The sequence below is a fragment of the Bubalus bubalis genome, chromosome 4 (genome assembly GCF_019923935.1).
Source record: "Bubalus bubalis isolate 160015118507 breed Murrah chromosome 4, NDDB_SH_1, whole genome shotgun sequence".
NCBI classification, from domain to species: Eukaryota; Metazoa; Chordata; class Mammalia; order Artiodactyla; family Bovidae; genus Bubalus; species Bubalus bubalis.
In genome coordinates, this window is record NC_059160.1 from 32,153,850 (window position 1) to 32,176,268 (window position 22,419).

General features: G+C 33.4%; 1 protein-coding gene across 13 annotated transcripts in view; it reads right to left on the reverse strand.

The window, feature by feature from the left end:
• C2CD5 (C2 calcium dependent domain containing 5) overlaps positions 1-22,419 on the reverse strand; it is a 92,291-nt gene that overhangs the window by 49,233 nt on the left and 20,639 nt on the right. For 4 of the 13 annotated variants that reach the window (XM_044941239.2, XM_044941243.2, XM_044941242.2 and 1 more), the window contains exons 7-13: positions 21,124-21,322; positions 15,872-16,023; positions 12,458-12,649; positions 10,756-10,841; positions 10,120-10,152; positions 4,778-4,886; positions 1,687-1,752 (exon numbers count right to left, since the gene is read on the reverse strand). In XM_044941239.2, the coding sequence (XP_044797174.1) occupies positions 1,687-1,752; positions 4,778-4,886; positions 10,120-10,152; positions 10,756-10,841; positions 12,458-12,649; positions 15,872-16,023; positions 21,124-21,322 (837 nt within the window). Of the gene's footprint in view, positions 1-1,686; positions 1,753-4,777; positions 4,887-10,119; positions 10,153-10,755; positions 10,842-12,457; positions 12,650-15,871; positions 16,024-17,079; positions 17,531-21,123; positions 21,323-22,419 lie in introns of those variants that run through there. The other 9 variants (XM_006071777.4, XM_006071776.4, XM_006071773.4 and 6 more) reach the window with 7 other exon arrangements.

Below are 22,419 nucleotides of genomic sequence, written 5' to 3' on the forward strand. Positions count from 1 at the left end.
AGCAAATTAAACTGAAAGCATCATTTTTTATGTTCTTTTAATACGCTGTAACATATCCATCTTATCTTTCTTACACTTACTACTGGATTTTATTTTAAATGATGGCAAGATATACTGCTTCCTCAACCATGTTCCTCCTCACCAAATTCTGTTTACAGGGAACAAAGTCTTTACTGTGTCTTTAAGATTTAACTTTTGCCTTTTCCACATTCCAAACCAGTTCTATCATCTATTATATCTCTCATCTTAAACATCATTGCCCTCACAAACTTTCAGCTCCTTAAATTATTAATGATGATGCCTCAATGTCCTATTCTTATGTAACTAGCCTTTTCTCTGCCTACGACCATAATCTGCCCATGTTTTTCTAAAATATATTCTTATTTTATTAAATGAATCCAGCAGGATATTTTTAATTTCTCATTAAAAAAAAACAATATAAAGCATGACATTACAAGAGATTACTTTAACTCTAACCAATGGGATACATGCTGGCAAAAACTTAGATAGGAAATAGAGGTAATTTCCTTAAAGATTTACCAACTGATGTCGGTCCAAATCTGCAAAGGTTGGACCAGATCAGATTGTTTACTAGACTGACTTTAGGTTAAATCCACATGATGAACATGAGTTACTTCATAGTCAAACATGCACTACTTACATTAGAACTTACTCCTGGACTCCTAAAAACAAAAAGTTTATAATACTGAAAAGACTATGGAATATTATCTCAAATGTTGAGCCTCTTGGTGCTTCCGCTTTTGTTTTTCTGTAAATAGATGTACTTTCTGACACAACTAAAAAAGTTCTTTAGGAAAATGCCAGTTTCTGAGACTGAATCAAAATAGCTCTATTATTTAATTCTAAAATAGAGTTAATATAAATATCTACATTTTTATGTTAAGAGAACACGCTTTTAATCAAAAAGAAAAATTAATTGGTTTTAACTCTAAACCACATCATCAGCTGTAAAGCTATCTTAGTTTCTTTAAAAGCTACAAACTATATTCATATGTAAAATTACTTAAAAAGAAAAAATATATTCTATTTGGAAAGGGAGAGAGGAAAGCTTATGAAAGCTGTTAATCCCCCCAAAATCTGCTCCTACTTACCAAAGTTTAGAACACTTCTAGAATTATAAATAAAAATACAGCAAAACCACAATATTGTAATTAGCCTCCAATTAAAGTAAATTTTAAAAAATTAAAAATAATAAAAATACAAACAGTTATACTTTTATAATATTTATAGAACACTAAATATATTCAAATCTAAATTGAAGTTTACATATACTTCAAGATGATCAAACTAGCCATTTAATACTTATATATTTAACAGTTACTATTCCCTTAATGATAAAGCTAATCTAGTATCATTCACCTGATATGAAAAAAACTGTACAAAAATGTAATAAATTTAAAATTATCACTCTGAAAGTTCATCACCTAACAGAAGTCATTCATAATTCATGGTATTTCTATGGTTTTGATTAATTCATTTTAGTAAAAACATTTTTATGTTTGTATTTCCATGGAGATTACAAAAGTTATCACATATGTATTCCAAAATGTATCTGTATTAACTGAATTGACATTAAGCCTATTTAATTGAGAACAATTCTAAAAACTTCACTGAGCTGCCATAATTTTTGTCAGCATATGTAGTACTGAATGACCATTAAAATACCTGAATTGAAACTATTCCAGTCTAGCAGTTTGTAAGATCTTGTGTTACCCATAATTCCGACAAAGGCTGAGTTCAAAACAGCAAATTAGTAGATCAGTTTTAGGTGCAGAATAGTAGGAAAAAAACAAAAAATACTACAAATAAGAACACAATTGACAACACCACTTGACAGGAACTAGAAAGACACAGACAGCAGAGTTAATAAGAAGTAGAAATAGAGAAGAAGGAACATGCTATAGTAATCTAACATTAACTGAAGTCTAATCATTATTTCAGATAATTACCTTTTAAAACCATCCCATTCTCTCCCTTATTGTATGACCTGTTTGTTTAATATTGAAGAAGAGGAAGTTCTAAAGAAGTAACTCCAAAATAATAATCAATAGTTAGCAGGTGGTAGTCGTTTTAAAATAAGGCTTTTCCTTTTATACTTAGTGTGAAATGAAAATTTCCCATATTCACTAGTCAAAAAATAGCTGCAAGATTCATCTGAGAGTGCAAATATAGGACTTTTAACATTAGCACGTGTTATCTCATCTGTCATAATTTTCTTTCAGCAGAGTAACTCAGAATCATAAAATTAATAAATCTTTATTATGGTAGATGCTAACTGAGTTTTGATCTGACATTTAGCTTCTGTAAACAAATTAAAATTTTTTCACACATAATTATTTACGGGGCCTGAAGATTAACAAAATGTTAAACAAATGTTCCTTTTTCAGGCACAATACATATATAAAAAACAATCCAAATAATGTGATAATTGTATCAAAATAATATAATATTAGGGCAATTAGAATATGATTTGTATTTAACTGAAAATAAAAACAAAACTGAAATACAACGTTTATAACATTACAAGTATTTATATGTATTATATATGCCCATAATCTTCTGGAAAATAAACCATCAGTAACTGAGAATTTCTCCACGTAAACTGAAAAAATATTCTGATAGGGAAGGAGAGAAAGAAAATGGATGTGCTATAGTTACAATATACAAATCATATTTTATAAGAAGGAAGAACTTGTTTTTTCTTCCGTGGGCCTGGAATTTTATATTTCTTACACAACTAAAAATAAACTGGCAAGTATGGAAAACGCTCAAAAGCAGGTTTTTGGGGTTTTTTTTTTAAGTAATGCAATTTAAAATTTGGCTCTCTACTTAAATTTGGTTTAAATAACCTTTGTTTCTTCTCCTAGATTCTACAGCTTACCCAGAGTACAAGGAAGCAATGATGAAGTCTAAATGTTTCCATCACGAACAACTGAATATATTCCTAGAACCAGTTTTGGAGCTATTTGGAGTTGGTGGATGCCAACTATCAAAATACTTCAGTCAAGGGTACACAGAAACTCAGCTAACTGGCCTTGGGTCACCCAGTTAGTGTCAGGTATCTTAACTCAGTATTTCCTTGCACTTCTCAAATAATTCAAGTTCCTAAATGCACAGATATGAAACTTGGCATAGTTTTCAAGATCTCAATCCATTAAAACTGGCATCAGTCTAAATTTGCCTTTAATTGCTGCTACTGCTGCTGCTAAGTCGCTTCAGTCGTGTCCGACTCTGTGCGACCCCATAGACGGCAGCCCACCAGGCTCCCCCGTCCCTGGGATTCTCTAGGCAAGAACACTGGAGTGGGTTGCCATTTCCTTCTCCAATGCATGAAAGCGAAAAGTGAAAGTGAAGTCGCTCAGTTGTGTCCGACCCTCAGCGACCCCATGGACTGCAGCCTTCCAGGCTCCTCCGTCCATGGGGTTTTCCAGGCAAGAGTACTGGAGTGGGGTGCCATTGCCTTCTCCATTTAATTACTACAGAATGCATAAAATACTGCATGAAGAAAAGATTTTAAATTGACCCCAAAAATGAGATACAGGGGAAAAAAATAATAAACCAGAGAAGAAAAAGAGAAGACTGGCACTTAAAATATGTATTTGCTCAACGTTAAGAGTTTAACTAATTCCAAATAGTATTGCTTTTCTGCAATTCTATTCAGGGTCTAGAAAAATTCCATTCTGTTTTACTTCAAATGACATCAAACTATGGGGCCCAGATTAAATTTTTTAAAAATCTAAAAGAACGGTAATGCTTTGTATCCTCAAAATCATTACTTGAGTTTTGCATACAATAATTTCAAAGCACTTTTCTTTTTTCATAGCTGTCAGTACAAGGCCCCGAAGAGGTTACTGGAAGTGACCATTTCAATTTTCAAAAACACATTCGCATACATGCCAGGTAAGAATACTAATATAACTTCAAGTTTAAGGTATGTCATCAAAATAATAAGTGACCTGAGCAAGTTACTGGGCATCTAGTCAATGAGAGATGCAAGAACAAGTTCCACAGGGAAAGTTCCTACTATACTTCTCATGCTTATTTTAGATTTAGAAAAATCAGCAAAACATTTCTAATCCAAGGGTCTGAAATTACCGGGACTTGCATGCTTTTTTTCTCTTTTATCATCAAGGTTCATGTTTTAAAGAAGTGAGTTGCCATTTTCTCCTGTTTGCTTAAATGGAATAAATAGCTATTGAAAGAAACCAAGGACCCAAAGACAATAATTATTTTTTTAAAACTTTTAGGTTCTCTACACAATGTATACATTTCAAACTAAGACTTCTTTTATGAATAAGAAAATTACTCAAATAACCCATAAAGAATTATTCTAGTGAAAAGAATTAACCTAACCTCTTAAGCTAATGGCCACAATGATCAAATTGTAAATTTCATTATCTGCCTGAGTCAAAGAAAACAGCTGACTCAAAAGTGATTTAAGGATTGCCTCAGAGTGATACACCTTGGCCAAAAATGAATCAAGATTTGCTTTGTATTAAAAAAAAGTAGCTGAAATATACACTTCTACTTAGTTTATTTTTAGTTAAGATTACTGCAAATATTTATAAGCAACGTGTGCTAGTTTATACTTTCTTCGTCATTTTTCTTTTTGGATAAATTCAGCTTAAAAAACTATCAAAATCAAAAAAAAAACAAAACAAAACAAACAAACAAAAAAAACCTATCAAAATCAGTGTTAATAATAATCACAGTGTAAGTAAATGAAACACAGAAAACAAATGTTTAGAGAACATACCAGGATTGTGGATACGATCCAAAAGCTTCACAGAGCGTGCACTAACAACGCCCCCAACATGCACAAGGAATCCAGGAGGAAATGCCGTCAGGGTGAAAAACGGAAATTCCTAGTAGAAAGAATGGGGGAAAAATATGCCTGACCATGTGTGAAGTACAAATGCATGCCTGTTAAAAAGCTTATCATAAAGAAATGAATTCTACCCCTTAACAAAAGGCTACCAATTATACATTACAGATGCTTTGTAATGAAAAGCTTCCTTGGATGTTGAGTTCCCAATCCATTTTCCCATATGTATTATGTTATAGAGAATCCGAACACCTTTTTTATCACTTCTAAATGAGAAAAAAAAAAAAATTCTCAGAGTTTCAATTTGAGATATTTGAACACACTCTTCCTTCCTCTCAATTGCCTATTGCGATCCAACTTGGCAATGAGATGGGGAATCTGCCTGAACCACAATCCACATCTACTTCTTGACGGGGCAGAGTCTCCCTCAGACACCTACCCTGTTCCAGGCTACTGGTAGACTTTGAAGTTCTGGGGCAGGAGGTCTAAAACAAGGTGGGGCTGAGGGAGGTGGAGGGAGAGGATGAGCAGAGCAGGTTAACAGCTACGTTGAAAGGTGAAGAGAAGAGCCAATGTCAAGTTCAGGTAGGCAGAGAATTATTGTGTGGGCTTATTTCCTCTACCAACAAGGGGGCAGCAGGAAAAAAAATCTAAATATATAAATGCAAATTAAGAAGGGGAGAGGTATGTAGATGACAGCAAGGGAGGCAATCAAATTCTACAAGTTCTTCCAGGATTTATTCTCCTCTCACTCTCTCTCTCTCTCTCTCTCTCTCTCGGACATCAAATTTGTCAACTTAGAAATGTCCGACTCTTTGCGACCCCATGGACTGTAGCCTACCAGGCTCTTCTGTCCATGGCATTTTCCAGGCAATAGCACTGGAGTGGATTGCCATTTCCTTCTCCAGGGAACTTCCCGATCCAGGGATCGAACCCAGGTCTCCCACATTGCAGACAGACGCTTAACCGTCTGAGCCACCAGGGAAGTCTAGAAATGAAGAGATGCAGGCAACAGAGAAATGGTAAAGCAGAGACAGAAAATTTACTGAAACAGCAGCCAAAGGAAAGGAGAGTTCCTGAGGCCGCTCATATGATAAAAACTGGATGCAAGAAAGGAAAACAATATCTGACCTGACTGGCGGCCAAGATTAACGTAGCTCACTTAACCACAAGTCACTTAGCAGTAGCCTCAGCTATTCAGAACATAACTGAGAACTGGAAATTAAGCAAAACAGGGCTCTCAACAGTCAAAAGAACTGTTAAAGTTGCAAGGACTAAACTTCACGTATTTCATTCCTAAGAGATCCCCATAGACTATATTCATACAATGATATACGGTAATTACAAGTGTATAACATTACAATTATATTCTAAAATCTACTGGTATCTTTTTATTCTGGACCATAGCAGATTAAATGCAGCAAATAAAAGTTGGGAGATAAAGAGATACAGAATACTACGAGAAGCAGGCACATTAACCACAGCAAGATTACTGACTGGCTGCTTAAAGCATGGGGATATGAACTGACCATAATTCACACAGCAAAGGAACTTGGAGTCATTTAGCACACAGGCAAACAGTCCTGCACACCCCAATAACCCATGAGGTATAGTATTAAAATATATATACATGTGTGAGTGTGTGTGTGCATACACACCCTCATATTCAGAAATAAATTCATTAAAATTTAAAAGTAATCTTTAACAAGGGCAAGAAAAACCTATGCTATGTAAAAAGGGAGTAAAAAAACAGTGGAAGTGGACAGGTTTGACCCAGTTGATAGGCAGAGGCCCCCTTATTTCCACCTAAATTTTTTACATATAAATTTTAAATGAGAAATGTACAGATAAGCTCATACTATTGGAAACATGAATCTTTTGTTCAGTCTCTAAGTTGTGTCCTTAAGACCCTTAAGATTAAAAAAAAAAAAAAAAAGATCCTTAAGATTTGTTTTCAATTTAAAAATTTTTTAATTTCCTCAAACTACTGTAGTAAAGCCCAAAAAGCATGTTACACTTGATCTTTATATTTAACATTTTAAATATTTTGGATAACAGACAGTGAAAATGCAAATTTTGGAAGCTAAATGGAACGTAGTACTTCCACCTAAACTTGAGAAATAAGTAAATTCCATGCTGGAAATATGCATATAAGATTTTAGATAAGATAGAAAAAGAAAATGAACCTAAATGATTTCTCTATTTGGGAGTCTCTGACCCTTCTCTCCAAACTTCAGAAAATGGGAGAACAGGATGGGGAGACAGGATCTGGAGACAGCTCACTCCAGAGCTGGTCAGAGCAGAAGTAGTAGGGGACCAGCTGACCTAAGAGGTGGATGATGCCCTGCCAACTTAGACTCTGTCCTAACTGTCCCCAGTTCATCCAGGCAGCACACTCCCCCAAGTTTAACATAAAACTTAACCTGGAGGGACTTCCCTGAAAGTTCAGTGCTTAGGACTGGCATTTTCACTGCAGGGGGCATGAATTCTACCCACGGTTAGGGCTAGGATCCCGCATGCCACAGGGCGTGGCCAAAAACAAACCAACAAACTTAACCTAGAATTAAAATGGCATTGTTATTCAACCCAAACTATGACTGGCAAACAACACTTTCAGAAGAGCTTACCGCCAGTATCTCAACTGAAGGTTAAATAGCTGTCCTCCCACCAGCATCACCAGTAACTATTATGGAGCACTTCCAATGTGCCAGTCCTGTGCACAGTACCTCAAAACTAGGCTTCACAGACGTTACCATACCCTGAGATGGATGTCCTATCAAATCCAGGGTTCAGGTGAAACATGAAATGAAGAGGGCCTACACTCTCTGAGCCACAAACTTTGTCACCTGGCTTCTTACCATTGCTGGTTAAAGCACTGAGTAAAATAATTGATTTTAATCTCTAGTCTATTACTACACCTGATGAATCCATAGGCTCTCCTCCACTGAAAAGGACAGCTTCGTTAAGATCCGCCCAAGCACACCCTGCCTTCAGTGTCCAGATGGGAATGCCAGGGACCACATTTTCTCTGGAAAGCCCTTATTTTGCCCTGTGGAGCCCAGATAAGACTTCATACATTGATGCTTTGACATAAGCCAAGTGCATGCAGCATAAATCATTTAACAGCATGTGCTCAGAGACAGGCTACTTGAAAATTCTGAGAACATATGGAATTTTTTTTAAAGATTTAAATAGGATTTTTCTTAAAAGATATTTAATCAATTTCATTTTTTGAAATCAGAGATTTTTTTTATTATCCCAAGACACCACAGAAAACTTTCTAGATACAAAACTCCCCACCAGGTTCCTACAATGATTTATCATATAATTTTATCCCTACTTCAAAAAAGATCGTAATTTATCAAAAGAATCCATTTTAAATCTAAGTTTCCCAAAGTGGGTTCCTAACAGGCATTTTAAATGGAAGGACTTCATGGTAAAATACATTTGGGAAATACTAAACTAAACTAAGTCAATTAGGATTCTTTATTGAAGAAAAATATACATTCCAGAATCTAAAAAGTAACTTCATTTTTCTGGCAAGTTAAAAAAGAATCATATTGGAAAAATAAATCAATTTGCTTCACAGCAAATACTTCACAGGCAGAACCTTAATCTAAACTTTTATCTCCCAATAATCTGATACCAATTACCACGATCTTGTCAATTCATTTTTTAATTCTTTTGTGAGAGAGGAAGAAAAAAGCACTTTTATTTTTGATAACTGCTACTTGAGTAACTCAAAATAAAAAGATGATGGACAAATAAAGTTCCTCTTTTCCACAAGAAACAAAAGGCCATATAATATATTAAGGGTAGCAAGGGGCAGAAGTGAATATTTTAAAAATGAATATATAAAATGATAAATAGATCATATGTTCAACTTGATCTAGTGTTCAACTTGGCAGAGTTAAAGCATAAGTGACCACATACAGGAAGAATTCCACATTATTTCTGCACAAATTTTTCCCATACTGATGGCAGCCACAGGTAAATGGGGAAGCCAAGCACGACAATGCTTTTTCTACCCATTATGTACACAGGGTAGAGAGGGAGGCTCACACATACAACTCACTGCCACCGCAAGGTTTGATAATGTAAATATATTGCCAACTGAGGTTTACAGAGTGGTAAACGAAAACTATAAACCTCCACATCTCTGCTGTTAATGCCTCGAGGATTATCTAGTAATGTATGTCCAATGTGTTAATGCGCCCAAAAGTTTAAGAATGTTTGAAAGCATATTTGAAAACATAAATTTTATCCAAACTAAATCCAAAACCTTTTCAATGATTAGTATTTCTTTTGTCTTTTAAAACTAGGTGCTTTTTAAAGCTCTTAGTACGGACAGGAGAGTCACGGACTCAACACACAGGCAAAGTCTCATTATATCAAACATCAAGGCAAGTCAAGTTTCTCTGTTCATGTGAATTCTAGAATGGTAATTAGATTACAGAAAATATTCCTAGCGTAAGGGACTCCAGAAAATGTAAAACTGGGAGGGGGTAGGTGATAAGAGTTCTCTGTAAGTGACACACACACTTTAACTCTGATCCTCTTCCCCACGCCGTTAGTCTTTCTTTATATTTGGTTTCAATGTACAGTTTGAATGTTTAGGTGAGCTACGTGATGGCAGTCGTTGGCATGATATGCCTGCCGATGTAAGAGTAGTAGCTCAAAGGCAAAGAACCAGGTACCACCCAAGTCCTACCAAAGTCCCAAGTTTAGTTCCGCTCTGTTCTCTCCAGACTTTCATAACAGGCAAACTGCACACACAGATACTTTCAGCACAAGGAAAGAAAGTCTAAAAAAATTACTTGTTGTATTGTTTATAATAATAGCATCTGAAAAACACTCTTGTCGAAAGCCAACTTCTAGCAAATAAATACCTTTGTTTTATAAAATGCATCCTTCTACAGGCATTTGATATGTTTCATCTTTTTTTTTTTACTGTAGTATAAAACGGAACATGTAAAAGAAAATTCTGTAAATGCTTGTAACTTCCAAATCAGACATAATGAAAGCTATGGAACTGTGCCTTAAAATAACTGACATGACATATAAAACCATGCACTGTATTAGTTAGGGGGGAAAAAAAAATGAGTCTCATAGTGCCATTAAATTAAAACAAAAAACAAACAATTTTGCATTATAAAAAGAAAAAAAGCTGGCAACATTTGTTAAATGCTTAAATAAAACTTAAATGATCAAGATTAAAACTAGAAAAGCTACCAATACATGAAATAGGCTCTCACACATGTTCAGAAACATACCCGCCTTCTACAGAACCTATGAGGCGATCCTCCCTTAGCAATGAAGTTTATACAAAAAAAATAAAGAGAGAAAATCATCCAAACACTTTAGCTCTTCATACAACATATTTAATTAAATAAATTTACAGTACTTAATAGAGATGTATTCACATACTGAACAATCATATAGAGATTTATTCACATACTGAACAATCATATTATCTATGTTAATCTGTAAAAATATGGAATCTGCATTTCTTAATCCCAAAGAGACTGGCCACTGATAAAATTCATCTCAGCAAATCTATATTAATATACTAAAGAATTATTTTTAATAAAACACTAATAAACTTTTTTCTAGAAAATTATCCACTATTTCCTTTTATATATTAAACTCTAATGTAAGATTAGAAATGATTTCATTATTCAATGGATATTTCCAAACAGACTATTTCTAATATAATTTTGGGAGATAAGACCAAAATAGTTATAGAATTATTCCAAATTAAAAGTAATCATTTATAAGCAAATTATTATGATACCTTTTGGACTGAAATTATAATATTAATCAAAACTAGTATATGGAAACAAGTATAGAAGCATGAGAATAAAATCATATTAACAGTGTAAGAAGAAAGAATATTGAGTGAACCTTACCCTCTGTTCCAATGCTGATTGAGTCTGTTGTCTTAAAAGAGCTTTAAAGGGCCCCCCTTCTTTTCCAGCACTACCACTTCCCATTCCTACAGAACATCAGTATGTAAATAATGACCAAAAACAACTAGAGACATAGAAAGTTTAATTGCATTTATCTTCATAAATATCATGAACAAAATCTGTTAAAAACAAAAATCTAAACATTTGAAGTATTTGTGATGGCAACTAAGCACATACTCTTTCTTATTCACAAGGTTTTCTTTAGAAGCAAGATGTCAAAATTCTGATCACAGTGAGTGTGGACTTAATTTATTCTAAAAATCATTTTTAAAATTACATTAAGGTGATAAACTTTTTTATATAATATTCAATCTTAAAAGCTGAATCTTCTAATAAAAAATCAATGTAATATCAATTATTTATACCCTGCTAACAAGTGAAGAGTACTAAAAGAAATAAGAAAAACATTAAATGTTTGTTTCAAACTAAATACATATATAGAAAAAGCACTAATTGAGCTTAAAATATTCCAAAATTCTCTAAGGAGTATGAATTTTAGGCAATTTTGAAATATAGTCACATCTATTTTCTGATAATTTTGCATTCATAAACATAATATTCATTACAAAATAGCACTAATATTCATATCATAACACTCATTTGCAAAAACTGACATAAAGTTTTTAAAAACTAAAAACTGCAGACATAGAATAGACACATCACAAATGTACATGGTTATGGATGAAAAAATTACATTTCCCAAGCTCTTAGACGTATTTATTTTTAAGGCATAAGTTTAAATGTCTTTCCTTATTTTGTTCTTTTGATAGTACTAATAGACCAACTATGGTCAAAGAATTAAATAAAGCAGGGGGCAGGTGAGAAGCCAGTGCTCTACAAACTAAAATTTATAATTTAGTCCCACCTTTTAAATCTGAAGATACATGCAAGCATATTTACTACAATGACTTAAGAAAGGAACTAATTTACTTTTATATTTTTAGCTGTTCTTGGATAAGGAAACAAAGTTAGCATGTGTATAGTCCCATTTTGTTCTTTAAAAATTAAAAAGAAATGTATTTTTATTGTAGTAACCTAAACATAATTTTTAGAGACTATACAATACTAAACACAGAAACAAAACTAAGATCTTCATATGAAGCATATTGAAAGCCATAAAATAAAATGTAATTTGGTAGAGATAAATGAAATATTAGAAAATAGAGCAGAATAACTTGAAAATTAATGCAATGGACAAGAAAAAAAATAGATAATGAAAGAATATCACTAAAATGAGACTTAAACTGATTCAAACAGAATAATTTACTAATGTAACCATATGGTTTAGCAACATGATGGCATAGGTCCAACGTGAATGGAGTTGGTGTGAAGGGAAAGAAAGTAAAAGCATCTAGAACAGAAATTCTAGTAATGAGAACCTAATAATTACTGGAAATATGCAGCTCTAAGCACTTAGACATACAATTTTTAATACATAAGATTATTTAGCAGAATATTCATAATTATCCATCAAGTAATCCTCAATGGTGTTCTCATGGTAATTTTACTGTCTGCCAATAAGAAAAATAAGAAATACATCCTGTGTCAAATATTCAATACTTCTGTATAGTATGAAATAATTAATTTTTTCAAAAATGATTTCGAATAAAGGGATTAAAAAGCTGACATAATATGATCCTACCAGAAGCAGCCAGGAACAGCTCTTCACTGAAAGAAACACTTTTCCTCAGAACTGGGCTGACAAGGCTAGAAGGATGAGGGGGAAGGCTAGATTCCGAGAGGAGGAGACAGGACTTTTTAAGATGAAGGGACCCACAAGGGAGAGAGGGGGAGCTGGGACACAGGTAAATCCTAGGCCCCTGTGGGTAAGGTGCTGTGGAGGAAAGTAGCAGAGAAAAGATGCAGATTCAGAAGATGACCAGAAAATGCAGGATAAGGAAATCAATGGTGAAGCAAAACGTAACAGTAAAATGAACTGTAAAATGCGTACACAAATTACAGTAAGCATATGAAGTCATTAGCAAGATCATCTGTTCAACGTAATATAAATAAAAGGCATAGTCTAAAACTTAACAAAACCTTTACAAACTCTGCACTCATTAAACATTTTTAAATCGATCAACAGGATTTTATGCCATTCTGATTACTTTTAGCTGACTCCTTAAAAACATTTAAATTACTTCCCATTTTTTTGCTTAAGACTGTTTAAGGTCAAATGTATCACATTTTTTAAAGCCAGAAATTTGTTGTCTCAAATACAAAAACCTTTTTAAAGAGGTAAGAGTATAGTTCTTCCAATGTTACTAGCTAAAACACATGACTTATGAGTATTTTAATTGAATTAAAAAAAATCAAACACCTGCTACCACATTAAGTTTAAATAAATACAATATTAACTACCTTCTGTCATGCTTCAGGAGGTATGTTAATGCTTTTCTTTTTCCTCTAAAATTTTAAATACTCAAATCTGATCACAGCACTGTTTGCATTTAAAAAGATCTGAGTACCTGAGAGTCAAAGGAATATGCTCTGAACCACAAAAAACACACATGGCAAAAAGCCTGATCAAAAAAAAGTAAAAATTAGCTTGAGTCAGATGTCACATCAGTATCTTAACACTAGCATTCTAAAATTCCACTTCTCCTAGTTGAATACTTGAAAAAAAAAAATGAAAATAAAATCTGGTAAAATGTCAAAAAATAAAAATCTACAGAAATAAGTGTGAATTTTTTTTAAAACAAGACTCATCTGAAGGTGGATGAGAGCTTTATCTACAAACAGAAAAACAACTTTCTCAGTCTAAGTTCTATTAACTTTATTCTATTCTGTTTTTGTTTCCCAATGTACATATAATTAATCAATCATGAGCAACCAATCTATCATGAAATACATGCTGACCTACAGCTCTAGAAATTTTAGAACATTCATAATTTTGGCACTTTCAATCTCCATGAAAAATAGGAATACTTCCTAGTGGCTCAGACGATAAAGAATCTGCCTGCAATGCAGGAGACCTGCAATCCCTGGGTCAGGAAGACCCCCTGGAGAAGGGAATGGCAACCCACTCCAGTATTCTTGCCTGGAGAATCCCATGGACAAAGGAGCCTGGTGGGCTATAGCCCATGTGGTTGCAAAGAGGCAGACAGGACTGAGCAACTAACACTTTCACTTTCACTTTTTCAGAAGTATTAAGGACCCATGATTAGGACAAGCACCTAAAAACTGTTAATATCCTATAAAAATGCAACTGATGTAGTGAATAATTACAGGCAAAACAAAATAATTTACTTAGTGGCAGCTTATATAGAAATACATGAGAACAATACTTTTTTTGTAAATGAATTTTTAAAAACCAAAAATTTGGAGCTAGAAAATACAAAAAAGTTTTCATTGATAATACAATTGATTGCCTACTAGAAAGCTAAGGGAATAGAAGTCTGGTTTGGTTAATTTATTACTTGACAATCTTCACTAGATTTGGTTTTCCTGATTAATTAAAAAGAAACAGAAAGACAAAGGAAAATACTTTAAAAAATGTGTCTGTAGCATGGCAAAAAAAGATAAGGAATACTGAAAAGTGGCTTGGAATACAAAAATGAACAAGCAGTGGACAAAGTCTCAAAAAATTAAGAAAACTACTCATCAAATGTTATGCTACGCCCTTATTGTTTTGATATTATGAATTTCAAAGCCAGAATCTTATTCTTTACTTAAAAACAAAATTTAAAAAAACAAAAAAACAAAACACCCCCAATTCCCTACAATTTCAATGATTCTGTTTTTATGACACCAATATGGTTAAGATGCCACATTCCACAGCATCCATTACTATCAAATATCACATTTTTTTATTGTTGTTCATAGTTATACATGTAAAAATAAAGTAATGCTTTTCAAAGAATTAGGTATTAATAATTATCTTCTTTACATTTTGTGACTACATTTATAAAAAATAATAGTGTGTCTGGTGGTGGTGGTTTAGTCACTAAACTGTGTCCAACTCTTGTGACCCTATGGACCCTAGTCTGCCAGGTGCCTCCACCCATGGTATTTCTCAGGCAAGAATACTAGAGTCTGCTGTTATTTCCTTCTCCAGATATTATGACTACAGGCTTTTTAAAAACACCCTATCTTTGCTTTGAAAGTAGCACTGGTTCTAGAATTAGATTTCTTCTCGTTATTTTCATAAAATCTGGGGTCCTTCTAAATTTCTTGTCTAACATAAAAATAGTTACTAAAGATTACAAATTAAAAATAACACATGAACTAGGCAAAACGTTTTCCTCAATCTGTCAAGGAAACTCCCAAACATGCTATTTGCAAAAACTGCAAACGATTAACTTTTAAATGTTTCATTTATCTTTTATTTTTCTTAAGAATATTAATTCGATGGATTTAAATAAGCTAATTTTATTTTAAGGCATAAGAAACTAATTTGATTCATTAATCAATTTTTATCATAAAACATATTCACAAAACTGAGAGATCAGCAAAATACAAATAGGAGAGGGAAAAATTATAAATTTCATATACTGAGAAATATGCAAGAATAAGTAAAGCAGAAATGCTATTTTCTAACCTAGAGAATACAACTAGCAAAACCAAACATTTTAAATAAAAGCTAATAAATATATATACTCCAGTATAACAATATCAGCTGTTCTTAAGGGTTTTTTCATAATAAAATCTTAGAATTAAATTTCAAAATAGAAACAATGAATTCAAAACTGTTTATACTGCATGAGGAACTGGACTGCAAGCTACTAGTGTTACTTTCTATTCAAATGCTTTGAGATGTTATTCCTCTTAATTTGAGCATGAAATGAAAAATGTCTACATGCAAAAATAAATCCTGGACTTAATATCTAAACTATAATTAAATCAACAAAATGTCATGCTTTAAACAAAATAACTTCTTAACTATACAAAGTTTTCACATTTTAATTGTAATCACTGAAAATGATCAGTATTTCCATTAGCTTTTAACTTAAATGCCAAAAACAGGAAGAAAGGCTTGGATGGAAAGCTAATAAGGAACAAAAAACAAATTTGAAAAATAAAATAAAAAAAGAAAAGGTGAGTGGAAGTGCCTTACCAGTTTTGGGTGTCAAACTCAAATCTGTGTCAGAAGAAGAGGACTGTCGACTGTAGGACTTGGAAGGTGAAAAGGAATAAGTTTGGTTTTTCAGAGGGGTTGAGGGTCCTGATGAGTGAGTATTGGGATTGGGATCTTCATTGAAGGGAATCCTGCCAGAAGAAGGTGGAGAAATATTAAGCAATCATGTGCCAAAGGACCGGACAGAGGCAGCATGATCCAAACACCAGGGAAGGATTGGGGCAGGGCCAGTAGTCATTTCTTAAATGTGGAGCTGGGTCTGAGGCCAAAGGCATCCAACTGTTGTTTAACCATTCACCATTCTCCAGATAAGTAATTATCTGCATTGAAACAGTTAATAAGCCAAGGGAAAAAGCAAAAAAGCATGAAATGGCAGACTCAAGGGGTAAAAAAATATTAAAAGAAGAAATAAACAAAAAGATCAATACATGATTAAAAATATTTTCAAACAAACAATGCTTTTTTAAGTTACAAAATAAAAAATGGTGACTGCAAATGGTGTGTGTAAATATTCACAATAGTTTTCATATTTGCACACACGGGTATCTTGGAAAAAAAACATGTTTCCTTATCCTATAGCATCAAGAGTGCCACAGCTAAAAACACAGCAGAGTGGAAAATGAATATAGTTACACAGAGACATCGCATTTTATGCACAAGAGTCACTTACCTGTTTTCCAATAGCTCTCTTCCACAGAATGAAACAGACCCTACTGTAACAAGTTTTGTACATAAAGAAAATAAGCAAATTGGAAGCTTTGGCAGCTATTTCATTTAGATTCCAATTATCTATTTTATTTCTAATGCAGAAATAATGGCAAAAATACATACTGGAAGATTCTCCCAAAACTCACAGTATCTATATGTATGTGTATATATATGTGTGTGTGTGTATATATATATATATATATATATACACACACACACACACACACACACACACCAGATAGGGTTCTTAGAGGATCTATGGAAGAGACTTTGGAAGTTGGAAGAACATTTTCACTTCCATGTAGTTAGAGCCTCTGCGGCGGCTAAACACAGGATTCTTCACTGCCGCTGGACTAGGAGTGAGAAGAGGAGGAAGCAAAGACTAGCGGGGCCTGCCTACGCTACCTGCCTGCCTGCCCTCTGCAGCCACTCTGCCCGTGGCCTGCTTCCCCAGCTCTGGAGTCTGAGCAGTCTCGTACCAGTATAGATGAGAGTGGGAACAGACACAGAGAAGTTCTGAGTAAGTCGTGAGCCAGTAGCAGTGTGAATTGGGCTGTTGTGAGTCGAGCGGCATCCATGGCTTGGAGGATGAACCAGCGGAGACCTGAGGGAGTTTGTGGTCAAAGTGGAAGAAAAGAAAACAATACATACAACAGATAGCAAAGTTATGTTAAAACAGTTTCAAACGAGCTTTAGTTAGGGGAGAGGAATTATTTTTTTAATCCCTAGCATGCACAAAACAAGTTGAGATAAAAAAGAAGAGCTAGATATTAATTTGTTAGGAATCAGATTAATAAATTATGACTGTGAATAGAGAAACAGCAAGCAGAACTGTCAGTGGGATTAAATAAGAAAAAGACTATGATTTGGATTTTCAGTTACTTTAAAATGCCTGTTATTATTTTGATCATCACTGAGCTTACTGAACAGTATTTCAGGAAGAAAATACCCATAAAAATGAAAAGTCAAATATGAAGTTCTTACATGGACTTTGAAACTGAGATATGAATAATTGCTAATATAATTAATTATATTTTTCTATAAAGAAAGTTTAATAACAGAACTGTTTCTGTCTAGAATATCAAGACCGGGGTACATAAGAATATGAAAAATGACAGCATAAAGATAAATGAGTGAATAGAATGTATATATATGTATATCCAATCATCCATATTTCTGCACACCAAGTATCTACCTTAAAATCAGGTTACAATGGGAACAAAACAAAGCAAAGGAACACTGCTCTTAAAAAAATAAAAACATTAAACAATATAAATGACTCTTCTGTAACTTTCAAACAGAAAATATTATTTAAACTTAAACAGAATTTATTTCAACTAAATTCTAAACTGAAACTTTGTAGGATATCAACTATATCTTGCAACAGATCACATCTATGTACATGTAAAGATACATATTTAGACCAGATACACAGATATACATTCATCTATGACATTTAAAATTTTCACAAAGAAATTTAGCTGAAAGAGCAGTTTCAATGGATGGTCAAAAAGGAGAAAAAAAAAGGCATATTATATAATTAAGAATCCTGGACTTCATATAATCAATTATTTCACTGTGCAATTCCTTACCTTATGCTTCTCCTAATGGGGAGAAACAAATAAGTGACTATACTCTGAAAAGCTCTCATGCTCCCATTTTTTAGAATTCAAATTAATAGTAGTTTAAGAGCCCAACTTTTCCTGGCCTTTCTTCCTTTTCCATTTCCCAGTAAACATTCCCAACAGTCACAGTTTGTCAAGATTCAAACATGAGTTCTCATTAATTGGCAACAGTGGTCCTTTACAGACCATCTACTTTCTGAAAATATCACTGCTTTTACTGTAGGACAAATGTTTCTGCTTTTGTTGCTAACTTAAATTTTTAAGTGTTTAATGGATAAAAATCAAATATCTCATGGGTGACCAATTTCTATACAAGCAACTAAGTGAGGTTTTGTTTTTTTCTTTCTCTGCTCCAGAGACTAATGGTTAAAAAGTCTAAGAATCAGTGCCATACAGAGGAGAAACTATAACTAAAAGCTCCTAAAAAGTACTTTTTTAAAAAAAAGTAGGGAATTGATAAATCATATTTAAATGCACTTTCTACCATTAAGATAGTTCAACTAGGAAACACCAAAGAGATTTATACTCTGTAATACACTAAACATCTAAAATGAAAACAAACTGATGGAGTAGAACACACGGTTAATAAAAGCAAAATAAAATGAACACTGTTAAATGTTCAAATTATTACATCAAATTAAAATCCAAGCATAGTGGAAGGAGCATCACCATAATGTATTCTTGGAGCCCTGATTCTTATTGGTCTTATATGAAAGGTTGCCTTACAAGAATATATCAGTGGTATTTCTTAACATTAAATCCATTCAGACAAGAACATAATCCAAATTACCTTTATCAAATTCTTGTCTAGAAGCAACAAAGTTAAAATTAAATAGCAAAGTAATACAATCAGATGACTCATAAAACAATTTTAAACTAGCACCCAAACTAATTCTTTATCAAAAAGACAAAGAAGCTGGTTGAAAGTGTTTTGTTTTGTTTTGTTTTGTTTTTAAATAACGTGACTTAAGTAATAAGATGCCATCAGAAAATCTTAATGAAGCCACTTAAATTCGTCATGGTGTGAATATCTGAAAATTTAAGGCAAATGGCTGCAACAAAATTAGAAAAAAGAGAAAACTTAGACAAGCTCAGGTTTACTATAAATGGAACTCTCCCTGAATGCAGGCAAAATGTATTTCCCTACTATCCATATATCATTTTAAGACAACAACAGGTACTGCAGCTTTCTTTCCACTAAGTAATTTAGTGAAAAGAGGAAAACTTCAGACATCACAGTCGTAAAGGCCAGGCCCCTTCAGGCAGTACAGATAAAGCAGGAGGGTGGCGGAAGGAGGAGGGACCCAGGTCTTCAAGTAAATTTGCTATGGAAAGAAAAAAATCTCAATCCCCCAAAAGGTTATACCTGCCATCTGACTTTATCTATAGCATAAGGTAGTTCACAGCTTTTTTAAAACATATTTTAAATGGAATATAAAGCAAATTCACTCAATTTATTTAAAACAATTACACTTATCAATACTTCTAAATAAAATTAGGTAGCATACGCAACACTGTCCTCCCTCTTGTGACTAAAATTTAATTCAAATAACTAAAGGTCAGCAGAAAGAAATAATTAAAGAGAGTTAAGTTGAGACAAAGAGAAAAATTTCACCTTTATAAAGACTGTTTGAAAAAACATTGTGATTGCTTTCTAGGCAACCTCTCTTTACTGCTGAACTAGGAAACATTTTGGGTTTTTTTACTACAGAACTCTGACTCCCTGATGATGAAAGTCAGAGGTCAGCACACTACACAGTACAGACCAAATCCATCTTGCCATCCATTTTTCAAAAATAAGTACGTTTTATTGGAACGCAAGACACACCCATTCATTTGCAAACTATTGTTGGCTGCTTTCTTGCAACAACAGCAAAGTTGAGTCCTTGCTATTCCCATTCTGGTCATTTACCAAAAAAAGTTTTTTGACCTGTGATCTACAAGAATCTCTAGAGCAATGGCTCTCAGTGGAAATACTATCAGCATTTTTAGTATAAAACAAGTCTTTGTTGTATAGAGTTGTCCCTTGCTCTGCAGAACAGGCAGCATTTCTGGTCTCCAACAGAATCATCCACCTTACCCCAGACATTACAACAGAAACTTTTCATTTCAAGTATTCCTTCTTGATAGCACCACCACCATGTTGAGAATCTCTGCCTTAAGCACAAACGATGACACATAAGCCAAATCAAGCCAACAGAAATGTTTTGTTGGATCAGATGGAGTTTTTTTTTTTAAAATGTGACTAACTTCCTAAACTTCCTAAAGGTCAAAATCAACTAAACTTCCTAAAGGTCAAAATCACCAAATTCCTTTTTTTAAATTTTTTTTGATAAACAAAGATAAAAACTATATGTCCAGTGCATGAAATATTTACCATCTATTTACTATTTGGTCTTTTACAGAAAAAGTTTGCCAACATGTGCTCTATGTAGTCCCAGTATTCACCATTTAATTATACCCAATTATTTTATTTATATAAATTGCTTGACCTCTGTAGACACTGAAGTTTGAGACCCCTGAACAGGTCTCTCCCCTGCTGTCTATACTATGTTGCTAATAATATGCATAATTGGATTATGAGGTATGGGGTATTAACCATTTCCCATAAAACAAGTAAAATTCCCCACAATGCATAAAAGTTCATTTTATGCTTTAGGTACACAGTGCCTAAAGATGTAGAACAAGTTTAATTATACATTATTTAATATGAATTTCACAAGACAGTATAAAAAATACTAGAAAGATCTAAGTTTCAAATTGTGATAGTCATCTCTGTAAGTAAAATTGCCACAGGAAAAAATGTATTTTGAACAACTCTACTGTTTCAAATCAAATGAAAATATCTAAGCAAAAGATAAAAAGCTCCATAAGAACAATTCATCAATTCATACTTACTCCTTCATTTCTTTGGACGGGGAATTACATGCAGGAAGGAATGCTGCTGGGCTACTTAATTTATCCAGCGTACACGCTGTTCCTATGGCTCGTACCACTAACCCAGATTCGCCTTCCAGATCAAAACACTGTAAGTACCCAACAACCGCATTTCCTCTCATTTCAAGAACTTTTAAGCCAATCTTCCTCTGCAGTTCACCTACAAAAAAGCGAAGAAAATTCAGTCAGCTTTTTATCTGTATGTTTCAAAATACAAAGCTGGGTATGGTGGTGATTTGAAAGAGTTCAGAAAAATCACAGATTTTGAGAACTTGAAGGGAACCTAGAAGATTACCTGGTACATACTCCTATAGTCAAGGAGGTAAGATCTTATTAGCTACATTTTACAGATGTGCTAAGTAAGGTTCACTCATTCGTGCATTCATTTACTAAATAATTTCTCACCGTATACTGTGCGCCTGGCATTCTTTTCTTCTGTGCTAGAGATACAGAGGGGAACAAGAAAGATAAAGCCCTAAAACTAGTGGGATTTACAGGGGGAGAAACAGATAAAAAACAAGTAAACAAGTATTACATATAATATAAATAAAATACATAGAATATACAGCACATAATATACTCTAATATGTTATAAATAAATATAATAAATTATATATGATTTCTTAATATGTAGACTAAAAACAAAAACATTTAATTAAATTAATATATTAACAGTAACATTAAATATAACATGCATATGCATTCAAACATTAAATATTTATAAATATTTAAAATTTCATCAATTATATTAAAAATTTATAAATATTAAGTACATGTTTAATAGAGTTAATAATATATTAATAACTATAAATATATCTATATTTCTATTTAAATATGCAAATTTATTATAAACACATTTGTGTTTATTATCTGATATATATGAGAGAATGAACGTATGTGCGTGTGTGTGTGTGCATACGCAGTCACACACACATACATATAAATACAAACTTTAGATGGAAATAAGTTCTTCAAAGGAAAATAAAGTAATGGAGTAAGAGTGGCAGGGGAGTAGGGGATAAAAGGAGGTATAAATTGTCAGAGAAGGACTATGAAAAGACATTTAAACAAAAAGCCTAGGGGCTTTCCTGGTGGCTCAGCAGTAAAGAATCTGCCCACAATACAGGAAAAATTATCTATTACGTAGGAGACGTGGGTTCAATCCCTGGGTTGGAAGAGTCCTTGGAGGAGGGCATGGCAACCTAGTCCACTATTCTTGCCAGGATAATGCTATGGACAGAGGAGTCTGGTGGGCTG